Source organism: Aquila chrysaetos, chromosome 10 (genome assembly GCF_900496995.4).
Source record: "Aquila chrysaetos chrysaetos chromosome 10, bAquChr1.4, whole genome shotgun sequence".
Taxonomy (NCBI): domain Eukaryota; kingdom Metazoa; phylum Chordata; class Aves; order Accipitriformes; family Accipitridae; genus Aquila; species Aquila chrysaetos.
In genome coordinates this window covers 27,228,188-27,256,119 of record NC_044013.1, presented here as the reverse complement: position 1 = coordinate 27,256,119, position 27,932 = coordinate 27,228,188, and the positions used below count along the sequence as shown (strand labels likewise).

The following is a 27,932-nucleotide window of genomic DNA, read 5'->3' as shown; positions in this document are numbered from 1 at the left end:
TGATCTGGAGGCTAAGTTTGCATTTCCTGGTTAGTGACATCTCAGCTACACTATCAACGGATCACTGCATGCTGCTCTGAATTCTGCTTGTCCTAGTAGTTGCAGAGAGGCTGTACCAAGAGCTGTCGGCTGAGGTCACCCCTAGTCTCTCACTGGGTATGCAGAGTCTAGCTAATTCAGCAGAGCTGGAGGTTAGAAAAGAGGGAGGATTGGGAGGATGGTTGTTAGGGGAGATTTTGCAGGCTTTCCCATGTGCTTGTATAGTGATGTGTGCTGTAACCTGATATGGGTGCTTCCCAGTTTATAAAGCATAGGTTATTAAAACAAAATGGTATTAAACAATGTACACTAAAAGCCTAGACAGTACCCCCTTCATCAGTGGAGAGCTCGGCTTCTGTTGCTGGATCATTGACTCACAGCCCTAGCTTCTATTTTGACATTCGATTCTTACAGCTGACCTCTGATTTTCTTTTCTTTTTCCCCTCTTCTGGAGTCCTTTTGTTGTAGTGAGTTCACATAATGTCTTGTCCTTTTGATACCAGTGGAAGAAATCTTAATGCAGTTTTCACTTTTGCAAGATCCAAGTGCATTTAATGTAGAATTCCCCAACAGGACTACACAACCTGTAAATTCCTTGTGCTCCCCTATAGATCTGTATAGCTCTTTGTGTATCCCATACTTAGAATTGCTTTACTAATGCAGATTTCTCCCCTCCAAGCTTCCTGGAGTTCAGTTCCAGGGTGTGACCACTGTCTGGTGGAAGGATGTTGCTCTCGGATTAGCTTGTTAACCCCTAGCCTTTTGACCTTTCTTGTCTTTTTCTATGGGGTTGGTTAGATTTATTCCTGTAGTTTTTGTCAGATTTACTATATTTCATTTGATTTCTAAATAATTATTAGTTCCGTATTTATGACCACAAAGAGCTTTTATGGAACCAGCTGCTAAAACTGTTTTACCCACAACAAGGTACAGCACTACAGATTTGTACTTGCCCTAGCGTGGCAAGACTGTCTTGCCGTGTTTAAGTGACTGCAGATCTACTCCCATCTTTTTTGCCACAGCTTACCTGAAGTCAGTGACTAAATAAGGTTGCTTGGTCCCTGGGGATCAGCTGCCTGTGAAGTTCCTTAGTAAGCATATATAAAGATAGCCTGTCAGTTCCACATGTGCTTTTTCATTTTGTTTTCTCCTTCTCTGTGCATTTGGTGCTTTTTGTAGTCAGTTACTTGTTGTTTGGCATCAGCACCCTGCTCAAAGTTTTATAGTACGTACAAATAAAAACAGTCTGTGCCCTGAAGTTTTTACATTCTGAAGACACATGGAAAACAGAGAAATCCAGATGCTGAGGACTTTGGTATTTGGGATTCTTTAGTTGCTGTTTAGATAGTTTTGAATTATTTTGCTTTTACCTTGTACACAGTTCTTTTTCTGTATTGGAAAGAAATGTCAGTGGAGCAAAATTCTTGTTTCAGATATGCCACACTGAATAACTGCCCCTAAGAATATGTCATGATCTCAGCTGTAAAATAGGTTGCATTGTTCTTCCTTTGTCTATATCGAACACAGTTTGGAGCCTCCCTGTGCCAAAGGACACTTGCCAGCCTGACAGCTGAGTACGGTTGATAGTTGCCTTCAGTCTGGCTAATAGGGTCTTGTTTTCCAGATTAGGAAACTGGTTATATCAAGGGCCCTACTTCCAAATGGGGCAAGAGGCTTACGCTTCAGGAAAGGATGGGCCACTCCTGTGTTTCACATAGTGAGCAGTACTAGGTGCAGCACAAGGGATGCAGTTTGAAAGAGCTGAAATCTGACATGATTGTTCTTAACTTTTTACTAGAATCGTTCATGTTATCTGTATAGAAAGCATTTTATCTGTGTAGGCTGGCTCTCTGATCTCCTGATGTGGGTTACTGGATACAGAGACACCTCAGAGAAGTAATGCTGCAAAAAATACGACCGTGTTGTGCTGGTTTTGTGGGTGACTACTGTTAATTTTTTGGCTGCTTTTTCTTATGAGGTGGGACTGCGTGAGCAGGAAGCAGTGAAGCACAAGGCTCTCCCTGTCTTAAGTCCTTAATTAAAGTCCTTGGAGTTGTTTGAAACCATTCCCACTGAGGTCAGTGGCAAAACTTTTCTTTCATCAGTTCAGGATTAGGCCTAAACCCTGCACCCGTTTTGACAGGAGAAATCTGAGAACATATTTCTCTTTCTAAGTGTCAAGTTTTAAAAGGGGATGAGTTGAGGCAAGGATTGTGTATTGCTTGCCATGAACTGGATTTTTTTCTGCAGGAAGTTGCTTTTCTTCAAGGCCAAGGATCAATAGTGAAATGCTAGAAATTGCCTAGGCCCTGCCTTTCAGCTGTCTAATCGTGTTCTTTGCAGAGACACTTAAGACTCTCTGCTATATGCAGTGTTGCTTTAAATTGTCAGTTTGTTCGGTAACCTTTTTTACACTGTCTTGTAATATGATAAAAGGGGGTCACTGTTGAAACTATTAACACATCATTTTAGGCTTGATCCAAGAAGATATTTAATTTTTTCACAGTGTTATCTGCCCATGGAGTGCCATGCCACAGGACAGCACACTGTAGAGAAACTCAGCTGGATAGAAAGCAGTCTGGATAGTTTGATCACAAACAATTTTTATATTTATCCTTGATAAGATGCATGTAATCAAACCTTATGATGTTTCAAGGCAGTAGCTTTTCCCATAGGATCCAATATAATGACACTAAAAATAGATATAACTCTCCTTTTTTTTGTTATGGGAGAAGTAATTTCACTTTTGTCTTGATGAATTACATGCCTAGCAATCTGATCAGAGTGGATTTTCAATTAAAAAAGCTACAGAGAGGCTGGTGAGCAGAGATAACTGTTCAGCTACCCCCTTTTATTTCATTTGATGTCACTTTGCTGTCAGGTCCTTTCCCCAGTCAATTTTCTTCAGCTGCATTCCTCTGCAAGTAGCAAGTCCTTTGGCTGTAAAATTAAAATAGAGGAGGAGAAAGGTAGTGATGTCTGAATCATTTTATAAAGTCATCTTGATCTTATCTCCAGCCCTTTCCGCCCAAACCCACCAAACTCTTTAGTGAGCTGTGGGCCTATAAATAGAAGAGCTGCTCTCATGCAGAGATGGGCAGCTCTGAACTAGAGGCTTGTTTTCTCTGAGCAGTGCGTGCATGCGAGAGCTTGCTTCTCACTGGCCTTTCATGTCTGAGTTGTGTAGCTGTGAGGTTTTCTATAGGGAGAGGCTGGCAAATGACATAAACTGCTACTTAGGGAGGGGCAAGGTGACCTCTGGGATTGTTGCCTTTTGGTTTAAAAAAAAAAAAAAGAGGGTTCTGTTTAAAAGAGGAATGGAGGAATGCATGTCTTGTGCAGAGGTGAGTGAGCCCTGCTGAGGTGAGGGGAGCCGCCTGACGTGCAGCACTTGGGAGCCGAGCGTGGCAGGCGGGAGCTGTGGGAGCTGAGGGAAAGCAGAAGCGTTGTTTTGCTGTGAGTTACTGTTCTGGTGGTCTGCGCAAGAGCTTGAGTGACCAGAGTGCTGCTGACCAAGCTTGGGGAGTGCGGAGCTCTGGCTGACCCCAGTTTAAGGACATCTCTGAATAAGTGTAGCAACAGAACTCTGAAGTCTCCTCCTGCAAGTTGCTATTTTTTGATCAGACCCCTGGCTGCCTTGATATCTTTGGGCTTTGCATCCTGGGAGTCTTCCCCAGGATTTTTAGTTCCTCTCTGACTTCGGTTCAGGGCTTGGAAGAGTTCAGTAGCTACTTTTTCTGTCTTATTTTTTAGTTATGTGTGGTTTTGTCCAAGGAATGCAAAAGATCATTCCATGTTTCTGTCTTAATCTGGAAAATCTCATGCCACTTTCCCATTTTCTTCCCTGTAGAAAGTGAACTGCAGAAATGTGTGATTTCTTTAGCATGGTTATTTAGATGCTGTTGCTTTATGTTTCTCTTTGATACTCAGGTGCTGGAGGTTAAACTAACTCATCAGGTAGACACGTATATGTGTATCTATATATACTCTAGTAGGACTCTGCAGAGTTGGGCAGTGTTGTTTGTTCCACTTGGCAGATGGGAGGTGGAGACACGCAGAGTGAAAATTGCTTTATTGGGATCTTGTAAAAAGTCTGTGGCAGAGTAGGAGCCTGAATGCACCTTTCCTGGTTCCAGATGAGTGTCTTCAGCTCTGGCCTTGCCTTCAGGGTCGTTTCAGCAAGGGATGCTGTTGGGTCAGTCACTGAACGCCATTTTCTCTTATTGTGAAGCTTCAGATTAAGATCATGGCTGAGTTTCAGATTCTTTGCGTAGTACCAGCTCTAAGTTAGTTTAACATCTTGTTTCTGGGTATCACTACAGTGTGTTTAACTTCCGGACCCTATAGCCAATCCCAGATGCCTTATGGCTTCTTAGAGTGTATTCCTACTGCTGTGTCCCTGCTGTGACTTGGGGAAGATGGGTGCCAAGATGTCTTTCAGCAACCACTTCAGAGTTGTGGGGTGCTGATGTGGGAGACGGACATTTTTTGATACAAGCTTAGTCTTCAATCATGCATTTTCATTATCTCGTTTCATTCTGCTGGAAATACTGTGGAGTTCGGTGATTCCTGGTTGAACCAGGCACACTGAGTTGGTGTTTGCCTGAGCACCGACAGGTATTTCTGCCAGTGTGCAGGTGGCTTTGTGAAACAGAACACTGCGAAACCATGAGGTTTGGAGTTTGCTAGCCTCAGAGTCAGCCAGGTTCCAGGCTGCAAGGTAGATGATGTTTCTTTTGGAGGAGATAAAGGAGCTTTTGCCCTTTTATCTTTCTCGCTGCAGTGGAGGACGGTATATAGTGGCTCCTATGGCCAGCAGCTCTTTCAGATCTGGGGGTGTGTGGGAGCCCACTCTTTCCCAGCTGGTTTGTGAGTAGAGGCATCACTGTGATGGTCCAGGCCCTATGATCTCTCAGGCCAGTTTGAGGATGGCTCAGTCTAGCAAGAGAGAAGCATCTATTGTCAGACGGATGTTTCTTCTTGTAGTCAGCATTATTTTCCAAGTGCTTTTTGAGGAAACTTCGAGCTTGGCAAGGGCCAGTGTGTGTGGAAAGTATTGAAATCTGCAGCTGTTTCAAAAAGGAAAGACCCACATTAGAAATATATATAGCATTTATAAGCAAGTTTAGTGCCCTGGAAAGGATTTCTAAAATTAACTAAAGCCTGTGGATCAGTAAGAGTATTTATTTTGTGCTCTGCAGTAGCCTGGCAGCATACATTTAACACTGTCTTTGTGAATTAATTGATACTCATCCGTGACCTGACTCTGTTACAAACCTGAGTTACACTGAGACCTCTGGTATGTTAAAGCTGTGTCATTTTCCTGGCATCAAGATACAGAATAACCTGTCTTACAAGATTGTTGGACTATTTGTTTCCTGTATTTTAACTGTGTGTTTATCACATTGGGCTCTCTCAGAAGAAGTGGATTCCCCGGGGGCTGTTCCTTAGGGAGAGAAGTAGGTTTCTTGTGGTACTGAGGCATGACATAGCACTATTTGCAGTTCCTAGGCAATACCCTCAATCAGTAATTTGGGCACGAACCCTCAGCTCTGACTTTTCTGCCTTTTGTCTTTCTAAGCTGCAGTTTTTGAGATTATTTTCATGTAGCTGTTGGTATTCAAAATCTGTCCTCGCTGAAGGAATCAAATGTATTTGATGAAGTAGAATGAAGTGCATGTGGATTAAATACTTACCCCTATGTATGCATAGTATGTGAATGAGCATATGGGACTGTGTATGCTGGTATGTCAATCTAGTTATAAAGCAGTTAAAAAAAAAAAAAAAAAAAAAAAAAAAAGGCGGTGTGTGTAGTCAGTTTTGGCACTCCAGCCCTGGGAAATGGCAGCCAGCCAGAGAGTACTGAGGCAGGGCCAAGACTATCTGAAGAATACCAAATGCTGAAGTTGGATATAGCTCATTCCTCACTCTAGTTTCACTCTTCACGCTATGGGCCTGCAGCTTGCCAGCTCTGTGCCAGGTAGATGCTGGTAATTTCACAAGGCAGAACTGGAGATAGGAACAGGTATACTGTGGTGTGTATGTGCTTGTAATCAAATGCCAATTAAATGAAAGGCACAGTCACCTGTGACTGAAATCTGACCTCAGTGAGTTTAACTGTTACGCTTCCCGAGTCACTGTTAAGACTTTGAAATGCTCATTCAGTCATAAGTTATTTTATCTTTTTTTGGTATCGTGATAGCACTGGAGACAAGGATAAAACCGCACCCCAGTGTGGATTATGGATTGTGACGGTTTAATCTTGTTAAATTTGCTCGCATATGTTGAATGAATTTGTTAAGCACTTCCAGCAGAGGGCACTAAGATTATTGATCTCAAGCTCCAGTCTTTTTTGGTACGGATATATAGTGAGAGACCATAAAAGATGCCTGTTAAGTAAAATGTATGCTTCACCCCTCTCCTCTCCTTGTTTTGTAGACTATCATAAAAGAGGGGATGCTGATGAAACAGACCAGCTCCTTCCAGCGCTGGAAGAGGCGATATTTTAAGCTGCGAGGACGAACGCTCTACTATGCAAAAACTGCTAAGGTAAGGTCTTGACAATACATATAAGTCCAAGGGAAGAAAATAAGTGGTGGAGCTTTGGAAGCAGATGTGTGTCTGTGAGAAGGCAGCCCTCAGTAGAGAAAAGAACATGTGCTCTGTAAGCCCCTGTCTTCAGGTTTTGTAGCTACTAGAAGATCCCCGTGTTTTGCCTCACACTTGGAAATCCTTGTAAAGCATAGCATCATGGGGACCTGTGATACTGATTTTTCTACATTTTTTTCCCCCTTGGTACATTTTAGTAGGGAATGGGCTCTGAATCAATAGAAGCTGAAAAAGAAGGGTTAAAATATGAATGAAAAGAGGAAATGGAGAAGACAAGCAAGGCTAGAATTTATCAAATCAGAGCTGCCATGCATCTGGTTTAGCATGTTTCTAGTCAACGAGATATAAATCTGTCTCCTTTCACAAGAACAAAGCCTACAATTATTTTTTTTAAATAATTCCTTATAAGACTAAAGTCATCGTGTTCACTGACTGAAGACAAGGCAAGTGTGAGCCCCAGTATATGGAACTAGACTTCTGAGTCCTTCATGTTGGTTCTGGGCCTTTCCTTCAGATCACAAAAGGCAGTGATGGACTGTGCTAGGCAGACATACAGGCATGTCCCATTGGGTCTGCTGCTTATACATTGGATTCAATAATTCATTGGGGTTTTGAATTTTTTCTTTCCAGTCCATTATTTTTGATGAGGTGGATCTGACAGATGCCAGTGTGGCAGAATCCAGCACTAAAAATGTCAACAACAGCTTCACGGTAGGATTTTTTGCATTATTTTCCATTCTTCTTGCATCTTTTCCCCACATCTCTCCTCCTTTGCAGAGTTTAAAAACATCTGAACAATCTTCACAGCCTCTTTCAAAAAAAAAAAAAAAAAAAAAATCCTACAGTTATTTTTCCTTACAAAATCATAACTCATCTCCATGCACATGGGAAAAACCTTGGGTTACTATGTATAGTGCTAAAACTTTACATTCAGGAATTTTCTTACCTGTAAGCTGGGAGGGTTTGATAAAATCCATTTACACAGTGGGACAGAAAACATTGTTCTGCTGAGGGATTTAGGGGTGCTGTTGATGTTTATGCTGGACATCTTGCTAAAGGAATTTAGTTTTCCCTTCAGGCCTTAAGATATGTAAACTTCTTTCTCTGACTTTATTTGTATGTGGCTGTACGTGTGTTTATATATGCACACAATATATAGTGGCAAAGCAAAAGGAGGAACAAAAAGAAGTCGCACAGAAATAACTGTGGAATTGATTTAGGATACTTGTTAGATGTGGAATACGTGCTAAATATTTGGAATCTGGAAATGTGGTGGTGTCAGTGCTTCATTTTCTCCAGGCTTAGTAACTGGGAGAAAAAATGATTGTATTTCTCAGGCACAGGTGTTCCACAAACTCCATTTTGGGGGAAATGCCTGGTGTGCAGAAAAAAGCTGTTAACAGCAGCCATGCAGGGCGAGTATCAAGCAGCATTGCTGTTAGCCAGCTCCAAAGCTCACACTAACCTCCATGCAGCCTCTGAAGGGCTCAAAAGGGAGGAGAGAGGAGAGTGTGGAGAAAGGAGGCAGTGTTGGTCTAAGGCAAGATGAGGGGGGGAGCAATGCAGGTGGAGGGAGGAAGCTGATCCTGTAGGGTGGTGACCAAGACTGAGCAGTGTGCCTTGTGCTGCAGCAGTAGTGACCCACTGCTTTCAACATCTAGCAAAGGTTATTTCTGTTAATGTAGCTGTAGCTTTTTGCTTTGCGGTACCTGCGCAAAGCAGCTGTGGTGTCCACCCTATGTCCAGATGAAATTCCAACACTTTCTCAAAGTTTGAAAACACTTTCTGCATCCATAATTGGACAAGTAGGAGGCACATCTGGGTCTGATAGTAAATATCAATATCAGGTGTTGGCGTGCGTGCACAGAGAGAAGGATTCTGCAGTGATTTCAGTAGGGGATACATTTTCAGGAATGCAAAGTTATTTACCTGTTAATAAAGCATGTTTTTTCTTGGATCTTGCTTCAGTTTTCCCATATGTAAATAAAAACTGATTTTTCAGGTAAACAAATGTACTGTTACTGTTTTGCTTATTATAGTTGGAAGAGACCTACTCTCCCTCAGGGACACTATTGGAAAGAGTGTGTTTGCTCTCTCAGATTGCCCCATCTGAGTCCAACAGTGAAGAGTTACTTCCATGACTATGGTATCAGGCTCTGCCAGTCCCTGCCTTCCCTAGAGGGTAAAAAGTATAGGATTATTTTGACACTCGCATAGCAAATACAGCTTGCACTATCTCCAGTTGATCACTGTATCATGGGGCTCAGGTAAACTTAAAGAAAAACATTTCTTCTCTTAATTTCTATCTACTCTTTCTGACATGGCTTACAGAGGGGGTTGACTGTGGTTTACCATGAGCTATAAAAATGCTTAGAAAATCAGAAGGTTGCCTAATCTTGCTCCTGTTTGGTCTGCCACATCACTGCCACCAGTGCTTTGGATTCCTTGCAGTCTTGCAATTTTCTCTTGATTTTGTTTGAGAGCACTCTGCTTCCTCCCTGTATCTCCCCAGCTTGGTTCCTTTCCAAAATTCAGAGTTCTTTGATGCATTTTTTTTTTTTCCTGTTTCAGATCAGTGGGACTCACTATTGAGTTTTTATCCTAAATGGAAAACATCCAACTTTTGGTGTTGTATAGCAGAGACAGTTATTCTTGACTTTTAGATGTTCTGGTTTTCTTTTTGTTTCTGTGTTTTCTTCAATGGAGACTGGTAGTTCTAGATTTATGAAAGACTGGTTTCTTTCTGAGGAAACTCATCCTCTGTCCAGGCATCTGTACTGCTTAATGTATAGATTCTGCAAGTCACATTGTGTGAATGACACTCCTGAGGTACTAACAAAGGAGGCAGGAAACAAAAATAGTAGATAAACCCCTTAGAGGAGCAGTGTGGATCCAAAGCAAAGAGGTAATAAGGGGTGACCAGTCAAAGGAGAAACTGGTAAAAGGGCAGTGAGGAGCATGGGGAGGCAGCACCATGAGAGAAAACCAGAGCATGGAGCCAACAAAGGTTATGTTGCATAAACAGAGGAATAAGGTTAAAAAATATAGCTGCCAGTAAACCTTTTACATAGGACAGAAGTCTGACAGCTAATTTGTTTGCTGTCAGCAGGCAGGAGAGCAAGAAAGTGAGTGTTAAGATGCAGACCTCTTCCTCTGAAGAGGGTGTAATACAGGTTCCACTGTTGCTTACTTAGTTGATCTTGCATAGATTTCTTCAGTAAGTGTATCCTGTTTGCAACAGGGACAGTTTTCAGGACTGCAACCCAGAGTTAATGTGTATGTGACTATAGAATGGGCTGGGAGCATGTGACTAGGGGCATCTTTGAGCTTAAGATGTTGTACAGCTCCATCTCCTGAGAGGTGTAAGGAAAAGGTTTATGTTTAGCTATTGTTCCTTTAGGTCAGGCAGTGTGGCTGCAGAGTTATTTAGCAGGAAGCCTCTGGGAACAAATCATATAGCAGCCCCACGCCAGGCCTCTCTCCTCTCAGGAGGATGGTAGATGTAATATTTGCTGGTTCTGTCACATCTCTGCCATCTCTGTCCTTCTAAGTCACCTGTCTACAAGGTAAATTCTTTTGCGATGTCTGGGCTGTAAGTGACTGGTTCTTTCCATGTATGGTCCCTTAGTACCTGGTGTATAGATCTCTCACCAGTGGATTTTCCTAGGGCTGCTGTCTTGCACAAGGTCTTAGAGAGGATCTGCTGTGATACAAACTTAATGATAACCATGTTGTCCTGGTACTTCAGACCCATTTATTTTAGAGAGAGTGGTCAACTTTTAGCTTGGATGCTTGCCATCAGTGTGTGCCTACATTTGTACTCCTTATGAAATAGAGATCAGCAGCGTTGGATGGGTGAGGTCAAAGCTTGACCCTGACTTCTGAGCAGAGCTTTCCCAGCCATACCCTCAAAACCTCTTGTGATTTCTTAAAAGCAGGTGATTTGGGATCACACTGGGCACATTGGGTCTTCCCAGTGAGACTTCAGCTGTTTCCACAAACAGTTTTTTCTTGGACAGTGCAATTTCGCAGTAACTTGATTTGTTCATGTGCCCGCCTAGTGCATTAGCCTGCAGTTGCTTTAGGAGCATTAAAACAAAATACACGATGAGGATGAGTTCCATACTTCAAACCCAGAATAGTTTTTTCTTTAGATCATGCCAGGAAGCCTGGGTTTTGGAGATACTTCTCTCAAAATGACCGCTTTACCTGTGTCATAGACCTGAACCATCCAGCATGCCCATTCTCCCCTGCGAAGCCCATAAGTTTGGGGGGGGGGGGGGGGGGGGGGGCACCAATTGCCCTATTGTCTGTTGCTTGGGCCAACGCTTTGCCACCACAGCTATCCCCTCAAGTGTCTTTGAAAGGACTTTGGGTCATCTCCTTAGGCCCGTTTTGGTAAATGTTTTTTGTGGTGAACAAATTCTTACTCCTCAGGTTGCTGTGTTGGTGAAGATCTGCTCTTTTCTAGAAAGTGCCAACTGAATTAAGCCTACTGCCTTCAGTGTAAGTGGCAGAGATGATGGAGTGAGTCCTTACTGGTTCATTGACCCTTTCCTGCCGTGTGCAGGAGTTGTATAAAGCTAAAGGGGATAAAAAATCTAAAATATGTGTTCTTTAATACTAATAAAAAACACCTGTCATCAACAGGAGAGGGCCTGGGAAGGACATCAGATCTTTCCATGTACATATTTTGTGTTTCAATATGATTCTCACATGGTGCTTTTGTAAATGTTTTCCAGTTATTGCTAGCAAATGGTGGTGTGGCCTTTCACCCTCATTCACATAATGTGAATTACAACATTCACTTTCCATCCCATCTTATTCAGAGCTTTGAGATCCCATAGGAGAAAGCTTGTCTCTGTGGAGACAGATGTGTGCAGTCTGATTTCTTTTTTCTGACGCTTTAGTGCAAGTGAAGCTTGCTCAGAGCATGTTGTTGAGTGCCAGGAGCCATGCTCTTGACCCCTCCTCCCTAGTTAAAGGGTATTCTGCTGGAAGAGGTGGAGCTTGAACTCCTGAGCTCCTGTAAACCCTTTTCTGTTGGGAAGTACCTCTCAGCTCAGCCACAGACAGGAAACAGCATATTATTACAGTCAGCGCCTGCCTCTCTGCTTCACTGCCGTCAGAAGGAAACTTATCCCAGCTCCTCCTTAAGCAGACAGCTAATAAGCTTGTGGCAAGTGGAACATAGTTCAGAAAGACTGGCCACAGAGGAGACTAATCCTATTAATCGCATGTCAAGCAACCTGTTTAGTTTTTTTTTCTAAGAGAGTAGGCTGCTCTGGACACTAGTTTAGAGGAAGATTGAACGTGAAACGTAAGAGCAGGAGTCCAAGTTTTCTGGACTAAGCATTGAGAAACATGGCACCTGTGCCAGCATAACAGATCATCAGGAGCTCAAGTTCTTCAGAGTAAGTTTGCTACAAGCTCCTACTGTTCAGGTGTTCTCTCCTGTGCGGATTTATGTAGATAAGTTCTCCAGAATTGGGGTAAAGGGAAATGTGCCTGCAGTGCTGTAATGCTGCACCCATTAGTTAAGAAATACTGTTTATTAACTGATGATTCACCCTGACCAATGTCACAGGAGAGGGGAAGTATTGAGATTAGAGTAGTACCTCTCTCTCAGAGCACTTGCATGACTAGAGGCGACAATGGTTGTGGTAGGTTGAGGAACCCGGAATTGCTGGTGCTACTGAATGAGAGTATGCTGTCATCTCTAAGCAGCATGGATGTCATTCTTCAGCTTTACCGAAGCCTGAGGTGTGCTACAACTTTTTGTTATTACAGCCTTGTTACTTAGTACTGACTTTATTCAGCAGCAAAGATGCCAGTTTCTGTCTTGTGAAATTTTATGTGACTTGTCTGATCTCATTCAGACTGTATATTTTTGCTGTATTGTCCCAGGGCTTGTTGACGCGGTGGAGAAATAGCATGAATCTTCATTTTGGGGTAATTAACCTTTCCTAAAAACACAGGGCAAAGTGCTTGAACTTTAACAAAAGGTAAAAAAGTGCTGAGGGTGCTTCCTGATGGGGAGAGTATGTTGTTGATGTCTGCAAATTCATTTCACAATGAAGTGAAAGTGCTTTTGCCTCTCCTGTAACTTCATGTCAAGTTGAATTATTTGTACTAGTGCTTTTAAGTGAAAATATATCCTTTTTGGCAGAGAAGGCAGTGAAGTCTTCTCTGAAGAGTTTGGTTTTGAAAGAGTGGATAGAGCTGCTGAAGCCACATGTCAGGCAGAAAGTCTGCTGCTCGTGTCTAGCGCAGGAGCTGTGTTCCTGTAAGGCACTGTTGAAGCAAGAGGAACCCAGATCAGAGGTTATTTGTGCTGGTTTGAAACACAAGCTTTGAGAAAGAGCATGTGACTTATTTTTATGAGGAGAAGGAATATAAGAACTTCTGTTACAAGCTGTTTGCAGAAGGTTAGGCTTGATCTTTAAGCCTGGGCTGATAAAGATCAGGGAAATCTGCGTGGTTTGACACTTGCACAGATTCCCCAAACTGCCCCGCGTGGCCTCAGCCCTTCGGTAAAGATGGGCTTGAACGTATGATGCAGGGAGTCACTGGGCTTCCCAGTGAGCGAGGGGATCTTCCTCCCCTGCTTCCTCAGCACGCGGATGAGGGACCCAGAGGGAAGACATCAGCTCTCAGAAGCGGGCAAAAAGACTTACTAACCTGGGGACATAGTTACACAGGAGAGTCGCTGAGTCTCCTGGCTGCTCACCTTGCTCCTTTGTACACAGTCATGGATTGCCTTGTTAAGGTTTGGAGAAGGGAAAGATTAGAAAAGAGGGACTCGTGAAAGGGATGGTTCTTCCCTCCTCCTTTTTAAACTCTCTTCGCTAAATTGGACAAAATTAGAGTGCACATTGGAAAGTCAGGCTTTGCTGGGGGTTGTTGTCTCTTCCACACACATGTGTATACACGTTCAGGAATTGTACACTCTCTGCTAGTGCTCTTACTCTGTTTATATTGGCAGGTAACAGAATTTCCTTTATAAGCAAGTGAAAATATGAGTAGAGCCATGAATTGCCATGTCCAGAATAGCTCTGCTGTTTTTCCCCCCTCCCTTCATTAAGTGCAGTTCAGTCCCCATTTCCTGTCAGTTTCAAAATACTTTGCTATTTTAGTAGTTTGTCATCCAGACTTCAGTGCAGTTTTTTCTGCTTGAGAAAAGGCCCTTTGGTAAACAGACCATTCTGAGTCACTATTAGTCAGTGAAAATAGTCATTTAAAATCCTTTCATGTCAAGGATTTTTAGGACTCTTAATCCAGCCTCCTACAGGAGCTGGTCATTAGTCTACTCACACAAAAGAAGGAAAAATCTGGAGAAAAACCATCGAAGAGAGGATAAACATGGAAGAAGAGTTAGAGAGTCTGGAAGAAGTTGCTGTGGGTGGAGAGATCTGGCGATTGCTACTGTATGTTACAGAATGATCCCAGTATATGCTAGGTTTTTGAGAAAGATGAAGCTACTGTAAGAGAAAGAGGTCAGAATGAGCTTTGTGAATTTTACTGTGAGACAGGATAGATAGAGAGCTGGGAAGTGAAGGCGACTGTTTGTGAAGAGCTTTTGTTTCCCTAGAGGGAAGTTTACTGCTTTGAAAATAATGTCTGTTACTGCCCTTGTGCCTGAACAGTAGGAGCTTTTGTTTGATAATCTCTTTGCTCTTTGTAACCTTTGTGCCATGTTGGTGTTTTATGTACCTTCCTGAGCAAGACTGCAGATTCCAGTGTCTTCTCCCCCTTCCAGGTGAGGACACAAAGGCAGAACAACCTGTGGTAAACAGGAGGTCATCTGAGACCATGATGGGTTTAGTTTTATGTGGGAGTTGCTCTAGAAGGAAGAGACTTCTTTTTATGCACATCTTTACTCTGGTCATTTTGACAGGCAGGGAGAGGCTTGCTAATATTATTTGCAGAAATGAGGTCTCCCTACTTGTGGTGCTTGTGATGGTTTCACTGTTGCGGTGTGTGAAACAGGACTTGTCTTTGCCTAGTGACCCAGTATGGAAAGCTACTGGGTTCATCAAGCTGTTGAAAGCTATTAATTTCCTTTTGTGCTAGCTACCAGCCTCTTTTCAACACAGCTGAGGTTAGGGGGCTGTGAGGAGCTGTTACTAACAATAAGCTGTCAGTAACAGGTCATTTTCCTACTGTGGACAAGGTTTTCTGTTGCTCAGTCCTGTGATTTTTTTAGCTGCTAGCCTTGATGTGTATGAGCCCCCTGAGACAGAAGCTCTACCACTGGGGAATGTTGACCTGCCCCTCTGTTGTTCATGGTTTTGGTTCTGTTTGAGTGAGTAGGAAGGTTTCTCTGGAGTATCCTTTACCTTCCCAAATGTGCTGCCCTTTCTGAACAGGGTAGTTCTGTTTGGGAACACTTTTCTTGGCAGGACTGCATCCTTTGGAAAACAGATGAAGAAGGGGGATGTATGTGTGCATCTGCTGCATGAAGTGGAAGGTGGGTGGATAATGGAACTGTGCTAAGATGCTCTGGCACTTGGCATGGGAGCCCTGTCGGTTCCCATTTGGTGCCGCTCTGTCCATGTAGATCTCTAGTGATTAATATTGCACTAATTACCAGGATTGTCTGCATTTCTTAACTGCTAACAGTGGCAAAGACCTTCTTGCATACTCTAGGTTTTGACATCTGTTAAGTGGTTGCAAAAGTCCTAAAATCCTCTCCTTGTCTGTGTTCCTCTTACCAATTGCCAAGAACAGGAATGTGCCTTGTTTAGGAACAGTTTCCAGAAGCATGTAGGAATGTGACCCTGGTATGAGAGATGATAATTTTCCCAGGCAACACTCTGTCTGGTCTGCTTTCCCGCTGCAGCATCGGGGAAGATAGGGACTGGGAGAAAGCACAGATGGAGGGTCAGCATGAGTTGAACTTGATCTGTGGGCACAGTGCAGCAGCGGTAAGTGCCAATGACAGTGCTCAGAGAAGATGTGCTTGTAATCACAACTTGTGCAACCTCCCCTGGCAGATGAGGTAGGTATTGCAAGGTGAATGAACCTAATAATGTAAAAATGGTCCTAAAGAGGCCACACCATGTGCTTTACCCATTTTCCTATGGAAATGAGCTGTCTTGGATTTTAGAGATTGAGAATTAAGGTAAAACAGCCACATGGAAGTTGGGGATAAAATACACAGTATAGTGCAAACAGAGGTTTGGGCACTTAGGGATTTGAGGAAAATCCTGTTATTGCTATTTAAAAAAAAAAAAAGAAAAAGGCAGAATTTGGCACAACTATAAGAACATTAATGACTTGTTCTATTTGGTGGAAATTAGAGTTTCCATAGGTGGAAGATGGTCATTTTAGCAGGAAATAAAGATCTTGCACTATAAAAATAAATATAAAACTGGTGCATTCCTCCAGTGTCATATAAAAGCTTCTTTTTTCTTTCCCCTTCAGGGTAGCATCCAGGTTTTCAGGAAAGAGAATCAGTGCAATTGTAGAGAGCTCTAACTGACCACTGCAGTGAGTTAATGGGGCTGAATTTGTTGGCAAAACTGGGTCAAAGCTGAATTGCAAATTGGAAGAGGGATGTTGTCTGTGGTGGAGGGCAAGCCTCGGTCCCCCATGAGTCTAGGCATTGATACTCGTATTATTTCTCTCTTCCAAACTATAGAGACCTACTAAAATCATGCTGACTTGCTGTCTAAGGCTTTGGTGGCCTGATGCTCAGCTCCAGATTGTTTCAGAAGCTAACATCAATGAGACAGGCTTTTAAGATTTTAAGTGTAAAGGACTTGTTTGAGTCTGAAACTCGTATTTTCATTTTCCTTTCTTCTCCCTTTTTCACAGTCTACTTTTTAACCTTGTGTATTTACTGAGGCAGTAGCATTGCTTAATCCACGCTTAGTCCACTTTGCCTTCTGTGAGTTCAGCGGTGGTGTTTGAAACATATAGTGACTTTGCTGTTTTGTGAATTTTGTTGATGAACACAGGCGACGTGTTTTTAACGTATGCCAGTGTTCATTTAACCAGCACTGTTGCTGGTACAGGAACTGAAGGGGATAAAATGGCTGGGTCCTTGTTATAATCGCACCCAATTTTCTTTCCTGAGTTTTGGGGTTCATGGGATACAAGAGCTTACTTCAATATACAAAAGCAGACATAGCAGTTAGCTACAGAGATGGTGGACGTTTTCCCCACCTTTGCCATACGTGATCAAGCTGAAGTTTTTGGCTGCACCAGGACTGTTCTTGCAGCTATTTTATTTTTTTTCTAGTTGCGGTTCCTAGGTCTTTTGAGCTCCAGAAATTCCTGTTTTCCCTGTACCCAAGTCATCAAACGTTTGGAATAATCCAGGATCTCTTTGAGGGATTTATGGCTAGCACCTTTGAATGTAAGACTGTATTTGAACAGGATGTGAGTAAAAGGAAGCAGTCAGAATGAGCAGGTGTTCTCATACACCCGCTTTTGGTCATTCTGAGAAATGTATCACATCAGAAAAACTATATTTAGCAAAGTTGTATGTCCTCCCCACCCCGTCTCCCCCTGCAGCATTTCTTGAGCCAGCTCTGTGATTGGGCCAGTGTGATCTTAACTTGTTTTGCCATCTTTTGTGGTCACTGAGCTCACCAGATCTACTCTGATAAGAAACAGTCCCAATGCATGTTTGGCCAGACTGTCACTTTTTTGCTGAGAAGTTTCTGGGCAGCCAGAAAATACTGAAAGAGGAAGTGAGCAGAGATGATAAAGTCATCTTTGATGGCAGCAAGAACGGAGAATGAAGTTTATGCTCCAGCTGTTGGGTGGAGGAAGGTCGCTCAGTACAGCAAAACACCAAAGGGTGAAGTATGGCAGATTTCAATTTAAAATTTGGTCTAATATAAGGAGTCTTTTTTGGACTGCCTTTCTAATCCAATTATTCACAGCTGTTCATTGGGGATGGACATCCAGGGACGTCCAGTCCATTATTAGAATGTGAAATGAGAAATTTTCTTTGGTTGGCTCTGTTGTTTGCCAGCTGGCCTGGTTTGAAATGTCAGTAAACTGGTGTTGGTTTTGGACAGGGGAGTGTGGGTCAACATGAGGGGTGGGGGTTAACAGCTGGTAAGGGGACATGTGCTGTATGAGGAAGAGACAGAGGAGATGAAGCTAACTTTTGGAGAAGTGTCAGGGGAGCATCAATATTTGCACAAGACAGCCAGTGAAGGCATGGCTTTTTTCAGATTTAGATTTTTTTTTAGATTTAGAGTGAGCAAGCTTGAAAACTGAATTTCTCTAATAGACTTGAGATGGCTCATCTGCATAGAGGGCACATAACTGTCTGCAAAGGGGTGACCTGGTGGGTAGTTGATTGTCACCATAATTCCTGCAAAAGAAATTTCTGGTGTTTTATATGCAGTGAGGAGTTTGTAAATTAAGCTGTGTCCTGATTTGAAATGTCTTTAAGCCTTTCTGCCATTCCCATCCATCCTTATGGCTCTTCAGGATTGATTAGAGGGGTTGGCAGCTTCCCCCCCCCCCCATGGCTGTTGAGCTGTTTTGCTGGTCAGTGTTAGGTCTCAATAAAGTCACCATGTTGTGAGCTCTGTGCACATCAGTATCTGGGCATCCAGTTCCTGCTAGGAAGTGAAATCTGAAGAACCACACCCAAAAGTTCAATAGCATTTAGGATCAAAAAAGTATGTTAGTTTTTAATATTCCCTTTCTAGGAAGAACAAGCATTTTTAATTTACGTAATTGTTCATATCTAGATAAAATTCTGACCTGTTTCAGGGCAGGAACAGAGTTCTGCCAATCCCCAAACAGGCCAAAAATGTATGAGATTACAAATAAATCTTAAAACTTTTTATTATGTTTTTTTTAACTCCTAGCAAGGCAGCCCCCATCCTAACTCAAAAGCAGTCAGATCATTGTTTTTGTGCCCACCGTTTATATGAGAACAAGAGGTCACTGGATGACATTACTGCTTTGTAAATTTAGAACAAATAAAAGGAAATGCTACTTCACCTAGAGCGTCGTCATCCTGTGGAATATACTGTTCCAGGATGTTAGTCAAAAGCTGTAGCCGGAACATAAAAAATAGCTGGACCATGCTCATTTCTAGCCACATTTGCCAAGAGGGATAACCAAGCCTCGTGTTCCAGAGCATCGGCTCATCACGGCTGTAGCTGAGAGCAAACACCCCAGACTCCCTGGCTGGGAAAGGACAGCTTTTCAAGGGGAAGATTGCTGTGGCTTCTTCTGAAAATGACAAGAATGATTTTTTTTTTTTTTTTTTTTTGGTGTGAGATGTTACAGTGATCATCAGTCTCGTCTAGAGAGCACAGTGTATGTAATAGCCTTTCTCTCTCTGTTAGTATCCTTCAACAGATGGATGTCTGGAGTTGAAATTACTGGCTCAAGTAGAAGGAGGTGAAAGTGATGGGATGAGTGTTTTTCTTTCCATGTGAGTGAGAGCATGTTTCTGTTCATCTCAGTTCTGCCCTTATTCAGGACCAGTGTAGTGGCATGCCTGTTGCATATCAGCCTGTGCAGGTAAGAGACCAGCGGCTGCCTGCAGTGCAGGGAAAGCAGGAGTGTCTTATACTGACAAGGTACCCAGTGTTGGCTGTTGTGTGTGGCTATATGAAAGGCAAGAACTGTTGAACCACTCTGGAAGGAAGTGTCCCTATTAACATGTTTCTGGATTCTTAATTATCGTCATTAAAATGTTTAACTGTAACACCACTGCATGTTAATCAAAAAACCAGGTTTGTATGGTTTCTTAATTTCCCCAAAGAATTGTTACACTAGTTACATTAAAATCTTATCTGTCCTTCACAGTGAAGCCTGAATTGTCCCAATTTTTCCTCCTTAGAATAGGAGTGAGGTTTGAGATGGTGTTCTTTTATTTCCCATCTCTGATGATAGCACTAAATCCCAATGCAAATGTTGCTTTAGAACTGACTAATGGGGAATGCTCTTCATAGATTTATCTTGCACAAAGTTACATTTTATTTGCAGTCCTGTAGTTACACAACAGACCCTTTATTTTAGTAGTTCTGTGGCTCTTTGTCTGGATGATTCAAGTATGAAAATCTTCTTGGTCTCTTTATTTGTCCTCTTGTCTTTTAAACTTTAACTTTGTTCTTTGAACAGAAGGTTGTCCAACACTGAATGTGGGGATTTTTAAGATGATGCAGTAGGTGACTTAAGAAGGAATTAGTAGTTTTTTATACTGGACAGTCTCTCCAGTGATCCAGGAAGTCAGTAGCCTCAGAAATTAATTCTTATCAAAGGAGTGTCGGCATTTCTGTATTTGATGCTAATATTTTAGATTTCATGTCTTCCAGGGTGATTTTAAAATGATACTATATACTTTGCATTGCCTTTTTTTTTTTTTTTCTTTTCTTCAAAAAAGAGAGAAAAATAGGAAAAGGGACAGCACTGAATAGGAGTGTTCTGAAATGGGATCGTGATGATAATAATTTAATTTTACCTACTGTTTTAAATGATTTTTCCTTCGTGCCCAAGCGCATGCCAGTGGCTAGTTGAATGAACTGGTGGTTCCTTACAAAAACTGGCTGGTTTTAAAGTGATGAAAGGTCCTTGGATTCTTCATCCTAGGATGTTTGGACTTCACATAGGGTACTGTTGTACATATGCAATTATAGATGTTCTTGGCTTTGCCACCAGAAAAAAAATGGGGCCCTGTGCTGTCTGAACAAATTATTTGAACTTGGTTTTACTTCCAGGGAAAAAGCTGCTGCTTCTTAGCAGGACTTCAGAGATGCTGCTCGTTCTTCTCTAACTTCACGCTGATTTTTGCAGTAGTGTTTCATGCTCTGTAAAAGGTTTCTCTAGGGTAGTGATTCTTACATAGCAGAATGTTTGATGGAAATAGAGTTAACCACTCACTTTTCCAAGGAAAAAGAAAGATTCCTATGATTACCTTCTTCGGGAATAAATTTTTTCAGAGCTGGAATTGTTTAAAAGAAAAATCAGGGAAGAGGGAAGGAGTTCTTCAAAGTTTTATTTTTAGAGAATTGTAAATATTTATTTCTGTTTGCTTACAGTTGATACAGATCTGGTCATTATGTCCAAGAGAGAATGTTCCATGCCAAAACTGTGTTTCTAATATGAATGGCCAGTCCTTGCTTTAGAAAGGTATTTAGCTCCATTCATTGCCTACTTAATCTGCCTGTAGCACTCTTTTCTAGGTATTGGTAATGCCTCTGCGTAAAGTTAGTGTTATTGCAGATGAATGCTGCAATCTATCCAATGAAAAGAAATATATTTTGAAAATTGAAGAGCTTAAAGCAGAAATTTACAGGTGTATCTTTTTGTTGACATTACATACACATTTCTTAGTGAATGCTCTGAGGCACTTCAACTAAAAGTTTGATGTTCAACTTGAGAGGTTTTATTTTTAATCTGTTTTATGAGTGATAATGAGAGAAGTGAGAAACAGATTAGAAAACAGTAGTTAACAGGGGTCGTGTATTGGGGTGATGTGCGTGGGTTTTTTAGTGTTCATTAACAAAAGTCTTGCATCCTTGCAAGAGCCACATGGGCCTCATCAACCTGACACAATCCCAGTTTGTTTTAATCCGTTATTTCAGACGCTAGGGCACAATTTTCTGGAAAAGCAGATGATGTAGACAATTCTTTTTCATGTACAAAATGTAGAGGGGCACAGGAGAGTCTAGGCTGCTGGAAGTTTTTAGAGTTGACGTAAAGGGGAGCCTTTTGATTTTTGTTAATGGTGTTCAATCTTAATGCAGCTTTTCTTAAATCCAGGTCTTGCAAACACTTCAGTGTTGGTCTAATTTAAGAAGACAGTTTGATGGAAATCAGTACAGAGGTGTGCACAAAAGACAGTGTTAGTAAGATAAGATAACTACAGTGTGGGGAAGAAAGACTTTTGTCTTAGGAAGAATACCGTTGTGGATTTGTAGTCAAGTCTGGACCCCAGCTGAATGAGCAGCCCTGTGGACAGCAGACACGCTCCTCCGAAGAGCTAGGAGCTTTTACTTCTCTCTGCTGCCTCCATCTGACAAAAGGAGAGGGCACTGGCGGTTAGGATACACAGAGACCTGTCTGCCTTCCTGGGCAGAGGGGAGCTTCGGCCACCCTGCATGTCTTCTATTGGTTTGTTAAAACACTGAATTGTTTATTTAACACAGGGCAACTAATGCATGGGAATTAAACCAAGGTAGAAACACACTGAGGACAGTATTTTTAGAGAAAGGCAAGCTCACCACAACCTCAAGCTGCTAGTGGAACATTTGTTGGAATAACTTTTACATAATAAATGTAGAACAAGTCCTGAGGAGACATGAGGGTTCAAAATACAATGATTTCTCTTCTGGATTGCTTATTTTGTTTGATTTCTTCCTTCCTCCCTTGCCATGTTTGTCATGACTCCAAACAGATTTTTAGTATGATGTTACAGAGTATGTTACCTAATTCGTTAATTGCTAGAAACTGGTATATTATGCTGTTAAAGTGTTTTAATGTTGTTGCCAATTCAAAAAGTCATTAAGTACTTAAAAAAACCACTTATGCAAGGTCTGCACATGTAATATATTAGCTCCTACTGCTCTGTGCTTGATTTGTGTTGTGCTGTTATTTGGGTATGAGAGATTTCTTTACTTAGTTGTCATTCCCAATACTGAACTAAAAATCTCTGTGGCTCTGTACGTTTATAAAGGAATTAAGGTACGTTATGGTGGAAGAGAAACATGGTTGAAAGGTGCAACTTCTGTTCTGTTGTGCAGCTCATTGTCTCTGAAAATAGCTTCAATAGACTACACTAGTGATAATGTGTTCTCTTGCTGTCTGTCACTGACATGCCCAGAATACACGCTATTAATTTTCTCTCTTCAGATTATCACTCCATGTCGGAAGCTCATCCTTTGTGCTGATAACAGAAAAGAGATGGAAGATTGGATTGCAGCACTGAAGACTGTACAAAACCGTGAACATTTTGAGGTAATAGGAAAAGGTGTTCCTTTGCAGTCTGTGCCTCATCTCCTAAATAACAGCTTGTTTTGAGATTGGAGTCAGCTTTCAGTGAAGTTAATAGAAGTTGTTTTTATTACTATAATGGGTATAGTGTTAGGCCTTCAGTAAAAACTACCCCAAATACACTGAAGTGATTCTCCAAAGCATGCTTGTGGCTTTGTATACTCTCCCTTGGTAACTTTGAGAGCACTTCTCACGGTATGGGTAGGTTATGAAACACAGTTCTCCTCCCATTGTATTTTCACTCTTCAGTTATCCTCCCTGTTCTAAATCACGTCGTGCGTGCTTGGTATTCTGCCTACTTCAGTACATCTGTTTGCTTTCTGGGGCCAGCACTGCCACTAAAAGCAGCTCTATTGTGTTTTCCCCACTCTGATGCTTGTCTCCCTGTTGTCTCCTCCCTTATGCTGGCACAAGCATTCCTCTGCTATGCAATAAACCAGTTTGGGGAACTGATCTTGCTGAAAACTTAATCCAACAAAAAAATGGAGAAGGGAAGGGTCAGCTCTCCAGCAGATAAATTCTCCAGGTCATTTCCCTACACACACTTGTAGTGAGACAAGGTTGGGAGGTAGGACAGGAGCAGGATTGAAGGTGTGGCTGCTTCTTCAAGTGGTCGCTTCTGGCGTAAAGACCTTCTTGAGTTACAGCTAGTGTGTATAAACTGCATGTGACCTACTCTTCCCTAGTAAAAGTGTTCTGTTTCTGCCTTTCCTGACTGCTATGTGCAAGTCTTTGTTTTAAGGAAAAAAATTCTTGTTGCTCTATTTTAGACTTTGCTGTAATACATTTATTTTATTAGTCTACCCAGTATAGCATGGACCATTTCTCAGGGATGCATAACTGGTACGCCTGCTCACATGCTCGGCCAACGTACTGCAATGTGTGTCGGGAGGCGTTATCTGGAGTCACATCACATGGGCTCTCATGTGAAGGTAAAGGTGCTGGCTTGTCTCCTGTTTTGGGAGTGCAGCTTTATGGCTCAATGCCATGTTCCAGAGATAATTTAAGAGGAATGTTGTTAACAGTCTGCAAAAAGATGTAGAAAAATGCTGCATAATAAACTTGAGAGAGCTACAGGCTCTGTATGAGACTGGAGGTCTTTTCTGGACCTGATGCTGAAACTTTTTGCTGCTGAATCCCTTTGGCTTCACAGACAATTATCCTGCAGAAGTCAAGATCAGGATCTTGGCATTTTGTAAAAGGATAATAGAAGTGATGATGTTTTCATGCTGGTTTTAGTGTTGGACCTGATAGTAATATAGCTGATTATTTTTTTTTTTCCCATATACCTAAATACTGTCATCCCTTATTAAAGTCATGCTTCTGAAGTGAACAGGTATATATTTCTGAAGTATCAGATAGAATATTCATATGAATACTCCCGTTCATAAGAATAATCACATTGGTAAGGACATCCTGGTGAAGTGTTTGAATGCCAGGACGTTATTCTTTTTCAGCTTTGGCATAGCAGACATGCCTGGCTGCGTACAGCTCATGCTTCTAGTGTGAATGAGGTTACACCCACACTGTGTAAAAGATTGCAGGAGTGTATGACTATGTAAATCATGTCAAATTTAACAAGGTGATAACTAAGCTTTGTACAAGCAACTAGCAAAAGTGACAAGTCAGGAATTAATAGCTAGCTCATCTTACTCAGTATGCTTAGAGCTGATAGTTTTGGCAGCGCTAACAAGGATAGTGTGTGCCCATGCTTTCTTCTGGAGCCAGATATGGTCACTTGGGAAAGCTTTTGCACAGACTGCCACATTACACATTCTGAGGCAGGATTAACATACTCTTCTCTTCCTCTCTAGTGTGCAAGTTTAAAGCCCACAAGCGGTGTGCTGTGCGGGCAACCAATAATTGCAAGTGGACAACTCTGGCCTCTATTGGGAAGGATATCATTGAGGATGAAGATGGGGTAGGCATTAGTCTTAACTCTTCTAGCCTTATCTTGATGTGAAAGCACTGGCATGTGCTCTACAGCTTTCTTCACTGTACAAATAGCAGATTCTGCCTTTATGTGTTAGCGTTGTGGGAAAAGCCTTTACTGTTCAGAGCATGAGATTCTGTGTGAAAAGTCCAACCAGGGTCACAAGGACTCCTTAATACGAAGAGACTCCTGCTATAGACTGGGGGAGTTGAGGTTAAATAATTGGAGGCATGGGGAACTTTGTCTGAATTTTGTCAAAAGAAAGATAAATGAGTGGTTGGAACAGTACCTTAGCATATGGGGTGTCTAATGCAAGTCAGTGTTTCCTGGGTAGCCTGGGGTGAGTCACCTGGTCTCTTTGTGCTTCAGTGTGATGTAAAATGCCAAAACAGGTCCTCAGGTGTTTTCTAGAAATTGCCATTGCTGTCCTTAAACAGTGCATATAAAGACTTGTTTCTCTGTGTGTCTCAGTTCCACAGTGTATCTTGCACCCTTCAGTTGCACTCTGGGAAGTTCATATTGCTTCTCTCCCTCTGTACCATTTGCAGATCTCAATGCCACATCAGTGGTTGGAAGGAAACCTGCCTGTGAGTGCCAAATGCACTGTGTGTGATAAAACCTGTGGCAGTGTCCTACGTTTGCAAGACTGGCGCTGCCTTTGGTGCAAAGCCATGGTGAGTTGAATAGACATGATCATTTCAGTAAAAGGATAGTCTTTGATCAGCTCTTTGGTGTGTTCTTTTAATGACATTTACTTAAAATGAAATCTCTAACCGTGCTGTCAGTATTTGCCATGAAGGACTTTATTGTTCTTTCTCCAGATGATAAACTGCTTGCAAGAGAGAGAAATTTAAATTTGTGCTAAAAAGTATCACTGTGATGCATAGAAGTAAGACCTGAAATAAGTATCTGGCTTCTCTGCAAGCTTATTTTCTTTCGATAGTGAGCTTTCATAGAAGAATCTAATTACACTAGGTATGAATCAGTGCCTCAGGCATGGGAGATGTTGGTTTTTAAGGAGCCATTATTTGTCATTTCTACAAGTTGAAAAGGTACAACAAAAAAGGATGATAAGGAATACTAAGCTATTTTAATAATAGCAATTTCCCTTCCCATTGCAATGGGTTTCTCTTGCATAACCACTGCAGTGATGCAGATCTTGCTATGTTTCCAGGTGTCTATAATATTAATAAGAGAAGTATCACAAAATATGTGTTTATAATGTGGGGGGCGGGGGCTCAAACCCCAGGCAAACCCTCTATCTTGCAGTCTTTGGGTACCAGAAATGACCGAAGTGCCCTATTCTGCTTTGTATTTCCTTTTTTGGGTGGCTTTATTAATCCCTTCTTCTCTTGCCTCTTAATGTCCCTTCTTCTCTTACCTCTTAATGTCCCTCATGTCTCCCTGCTTTGTTTTTTGCTTTCTTGTTTTCTTGAATTCCCAGCTTTTTTTCTTGCTACTTTTGATCTCTCAACTGAGGCTAGGATTTTGAAAGCAGAATACCTGAAGGCTCTTGAAGCCACAGAATCTGTTATCTGGTCCTTTCAGCACTTAAAGTGCTAGTCTCATAAATGCAAATGGCAGAAAAAGTACATACTAATGGAAAGAGGAGCGTTAGTAGAAGACTCTGATTAGATCATACTTAAAATAACTTTATTGATTGACATTTCCTTGGATTTGCCCCCTCTTCCTTTCTTACTCTTCCTTTCCAGCCTCTTGTTGGGTGGCTTTATGAGTTATACCACAGTGCCCAAAAGGGTCTGAATGATTTTTTTTTTTTTTTTTTTTTTTTTTTTTGGTGGTGTTTTCAGGTACACACAGCATGTAAAGAGTTGTTGCCAAACAAGTGCCCTCTTGGGCTGTGCAAAGTATCTGTCATTCCTCCTACTGCTCTTAACAGCATTGATTCAGATGGTAAGTATCACTAGTAAGTAGTGCCTTCTTTCTCTTCCTCTCAGTCCCAGTCCCTTCAGCTAACACTATTAATGCCAGACTATCAGCTGAAAATTCTGCTTCTGGTGTTGCTGAAATTCAAAACTGGAAGACATTGCTGAAGTATGGTAGTGAACTGTTTGCTTTTGCATTCAGTTTATTACCCTGTAACGTCAGTGCTTGCTGAGCTGCAGCTGTTAAAATTTATTGAGAATAACTATATTGCAGAAGCAGTTTGGGAAGGTTGGGGAAGCTGAAAGTTTTGCATACTGATAGGAGATAAGTGTGACATTTGGCAGCATGAGGTGTGGTTTGTGCTGTATTCAGGGCTGTGCATATTTGGCATTTACCCAGTGAGTGCCATAAGCACAAGGAAAGTATTAGCTTCTTCATAGCTGTGCTGGGGTGTGGGGTGTTGGGTTTTCTTCTCACTCCATCTCCATGGCAGCTTCACATCTCTTGGCTTTTCCTCCCTCTCCCTTCCCTCTTCCCCGACAGGTTTCTGGAAAGCTACTTGTCCCCCTTCTTGCACAAGCCCTTTGTTGGTCTTTGTCAACTCAAAAAGTGGAGACAACCAAGGCGTAAAATTTCTACGAAGATTCAAACAGCTACTGAATCCAGCCCAGGTCTTTGACCTCATGAATGGAGGACCTCACCTTGGGTAAGCAGATATTCTATGGAAGCACGCATTCCTTGTAAATACCAGAAAAGTACGGGTGATTGATTATAAGCTCATCCTCAAATATAACAAGGAACCTATTCCTCAGAGAAGGCTGAAGACATAGGAAGTTTGGTGGGGCTTTACCCTCTCTGTGTTTAGTGTTATTGATTAGAAAAAGGTTATTATTGCCATTCATCAGTAACAGCAGGACAGCTTGAGGGGTTTTGGGGGGATTCCAGAAACACTCCCCTGGAAGACAACTAAGCATGGAAAGCTTGCATCCAGAAAACTTGTCAGCAAACAGTCTTGTAACAGGCATCCTGATGTACTGTTAACGAGAATTAATTCAGTTAAATCAGGTGAACAAACAAATGTCATAGGTAGCAAATGAATATTGTCAAATTGAGATTTATCCAGAAATAACTCACCTGGGAAGTATGTAAAATTTCCATCCCTTAATGATTTTATGGTGATATTGGGAAAACACCTTTTATGACTGCTTTTGGTAAAGTTGGTTCTGCCCTGGGATCTAGATGACGTTTCAGGCATGTTTACCATATTAGACTAGAATATCTATGGATAAAAAAAAAAAGTGAGTGCTGTGGAATAAATTCCTTTAGTGTATTTCTGCAATTCTGTTTAAAAAAAAAAAAGTTTGGTCTCTAGTTTGCCCTCTTCCAAATGTTTCTATGTTGCATTGTATTTCAGTAACTTTTGTCATGAATGGGTGCTTCTTATTATAAGAGTCCACACAAGGTGAATTTCCTTCATATTTTTCTA

The 27,932-nt window shown here is 41.8% G+C and overlaps 1 protein-coding gene across 7 annotated transcripts in view; it reads left to right on the top strand.

The window, feature by feature from the left end:
* DGKD (diacylglycerol kinase delta) overlaps window positions 1-27,932 on the top strand; it is a 62,044-nt gene that overhangs the window by 9,659 nt on the left and 24,453 nt on the right. For 4 of the 7 annotated variants that reach the window (XM_030027500.2, XM_030027497.2, XM_030027498.2 and 1 more), the window contains exons 2-9: window positions 6,478-6,588; window positions 7,279-7,359; window positions 22,486-22,590; window positions 23,426-23,558; window positions 24,441-24,547; window positions 25,108-25,233; window positions 26,371-26,473; window positions 26,990-27,152. In XM_030027500.2, coding sequence (XP_029883360.1) covers window positions 6,478-6,588; window positions 7,279-7,359; window positions 22,486-22,590; window positions 23,426-23,558; window positions 24,441-24,547; window positions 25,108-25,233; window positions 26,371-26,473; window positions 26,990-27,152 — 929 coding nt within the window. Of the gene's footprint in view, window positions 1-6,477; window positions 6,589-7,278; window positions 7,360-11,751; window positions 11,969-12,037; window positions 12,063-22,485; window positions 22,591-23,425; window positions 23,559-24,440; window positions 24,548-25,107; window positions 25,234-26,370; window positions 26,474-26,989; window positions 27,153-27,932 lie in introns of those variants that run through there. The other 3 variants (XM_030027499.2, XM_030027505.2, XM_030027504.2) reach the window with 3 other exon arrangements.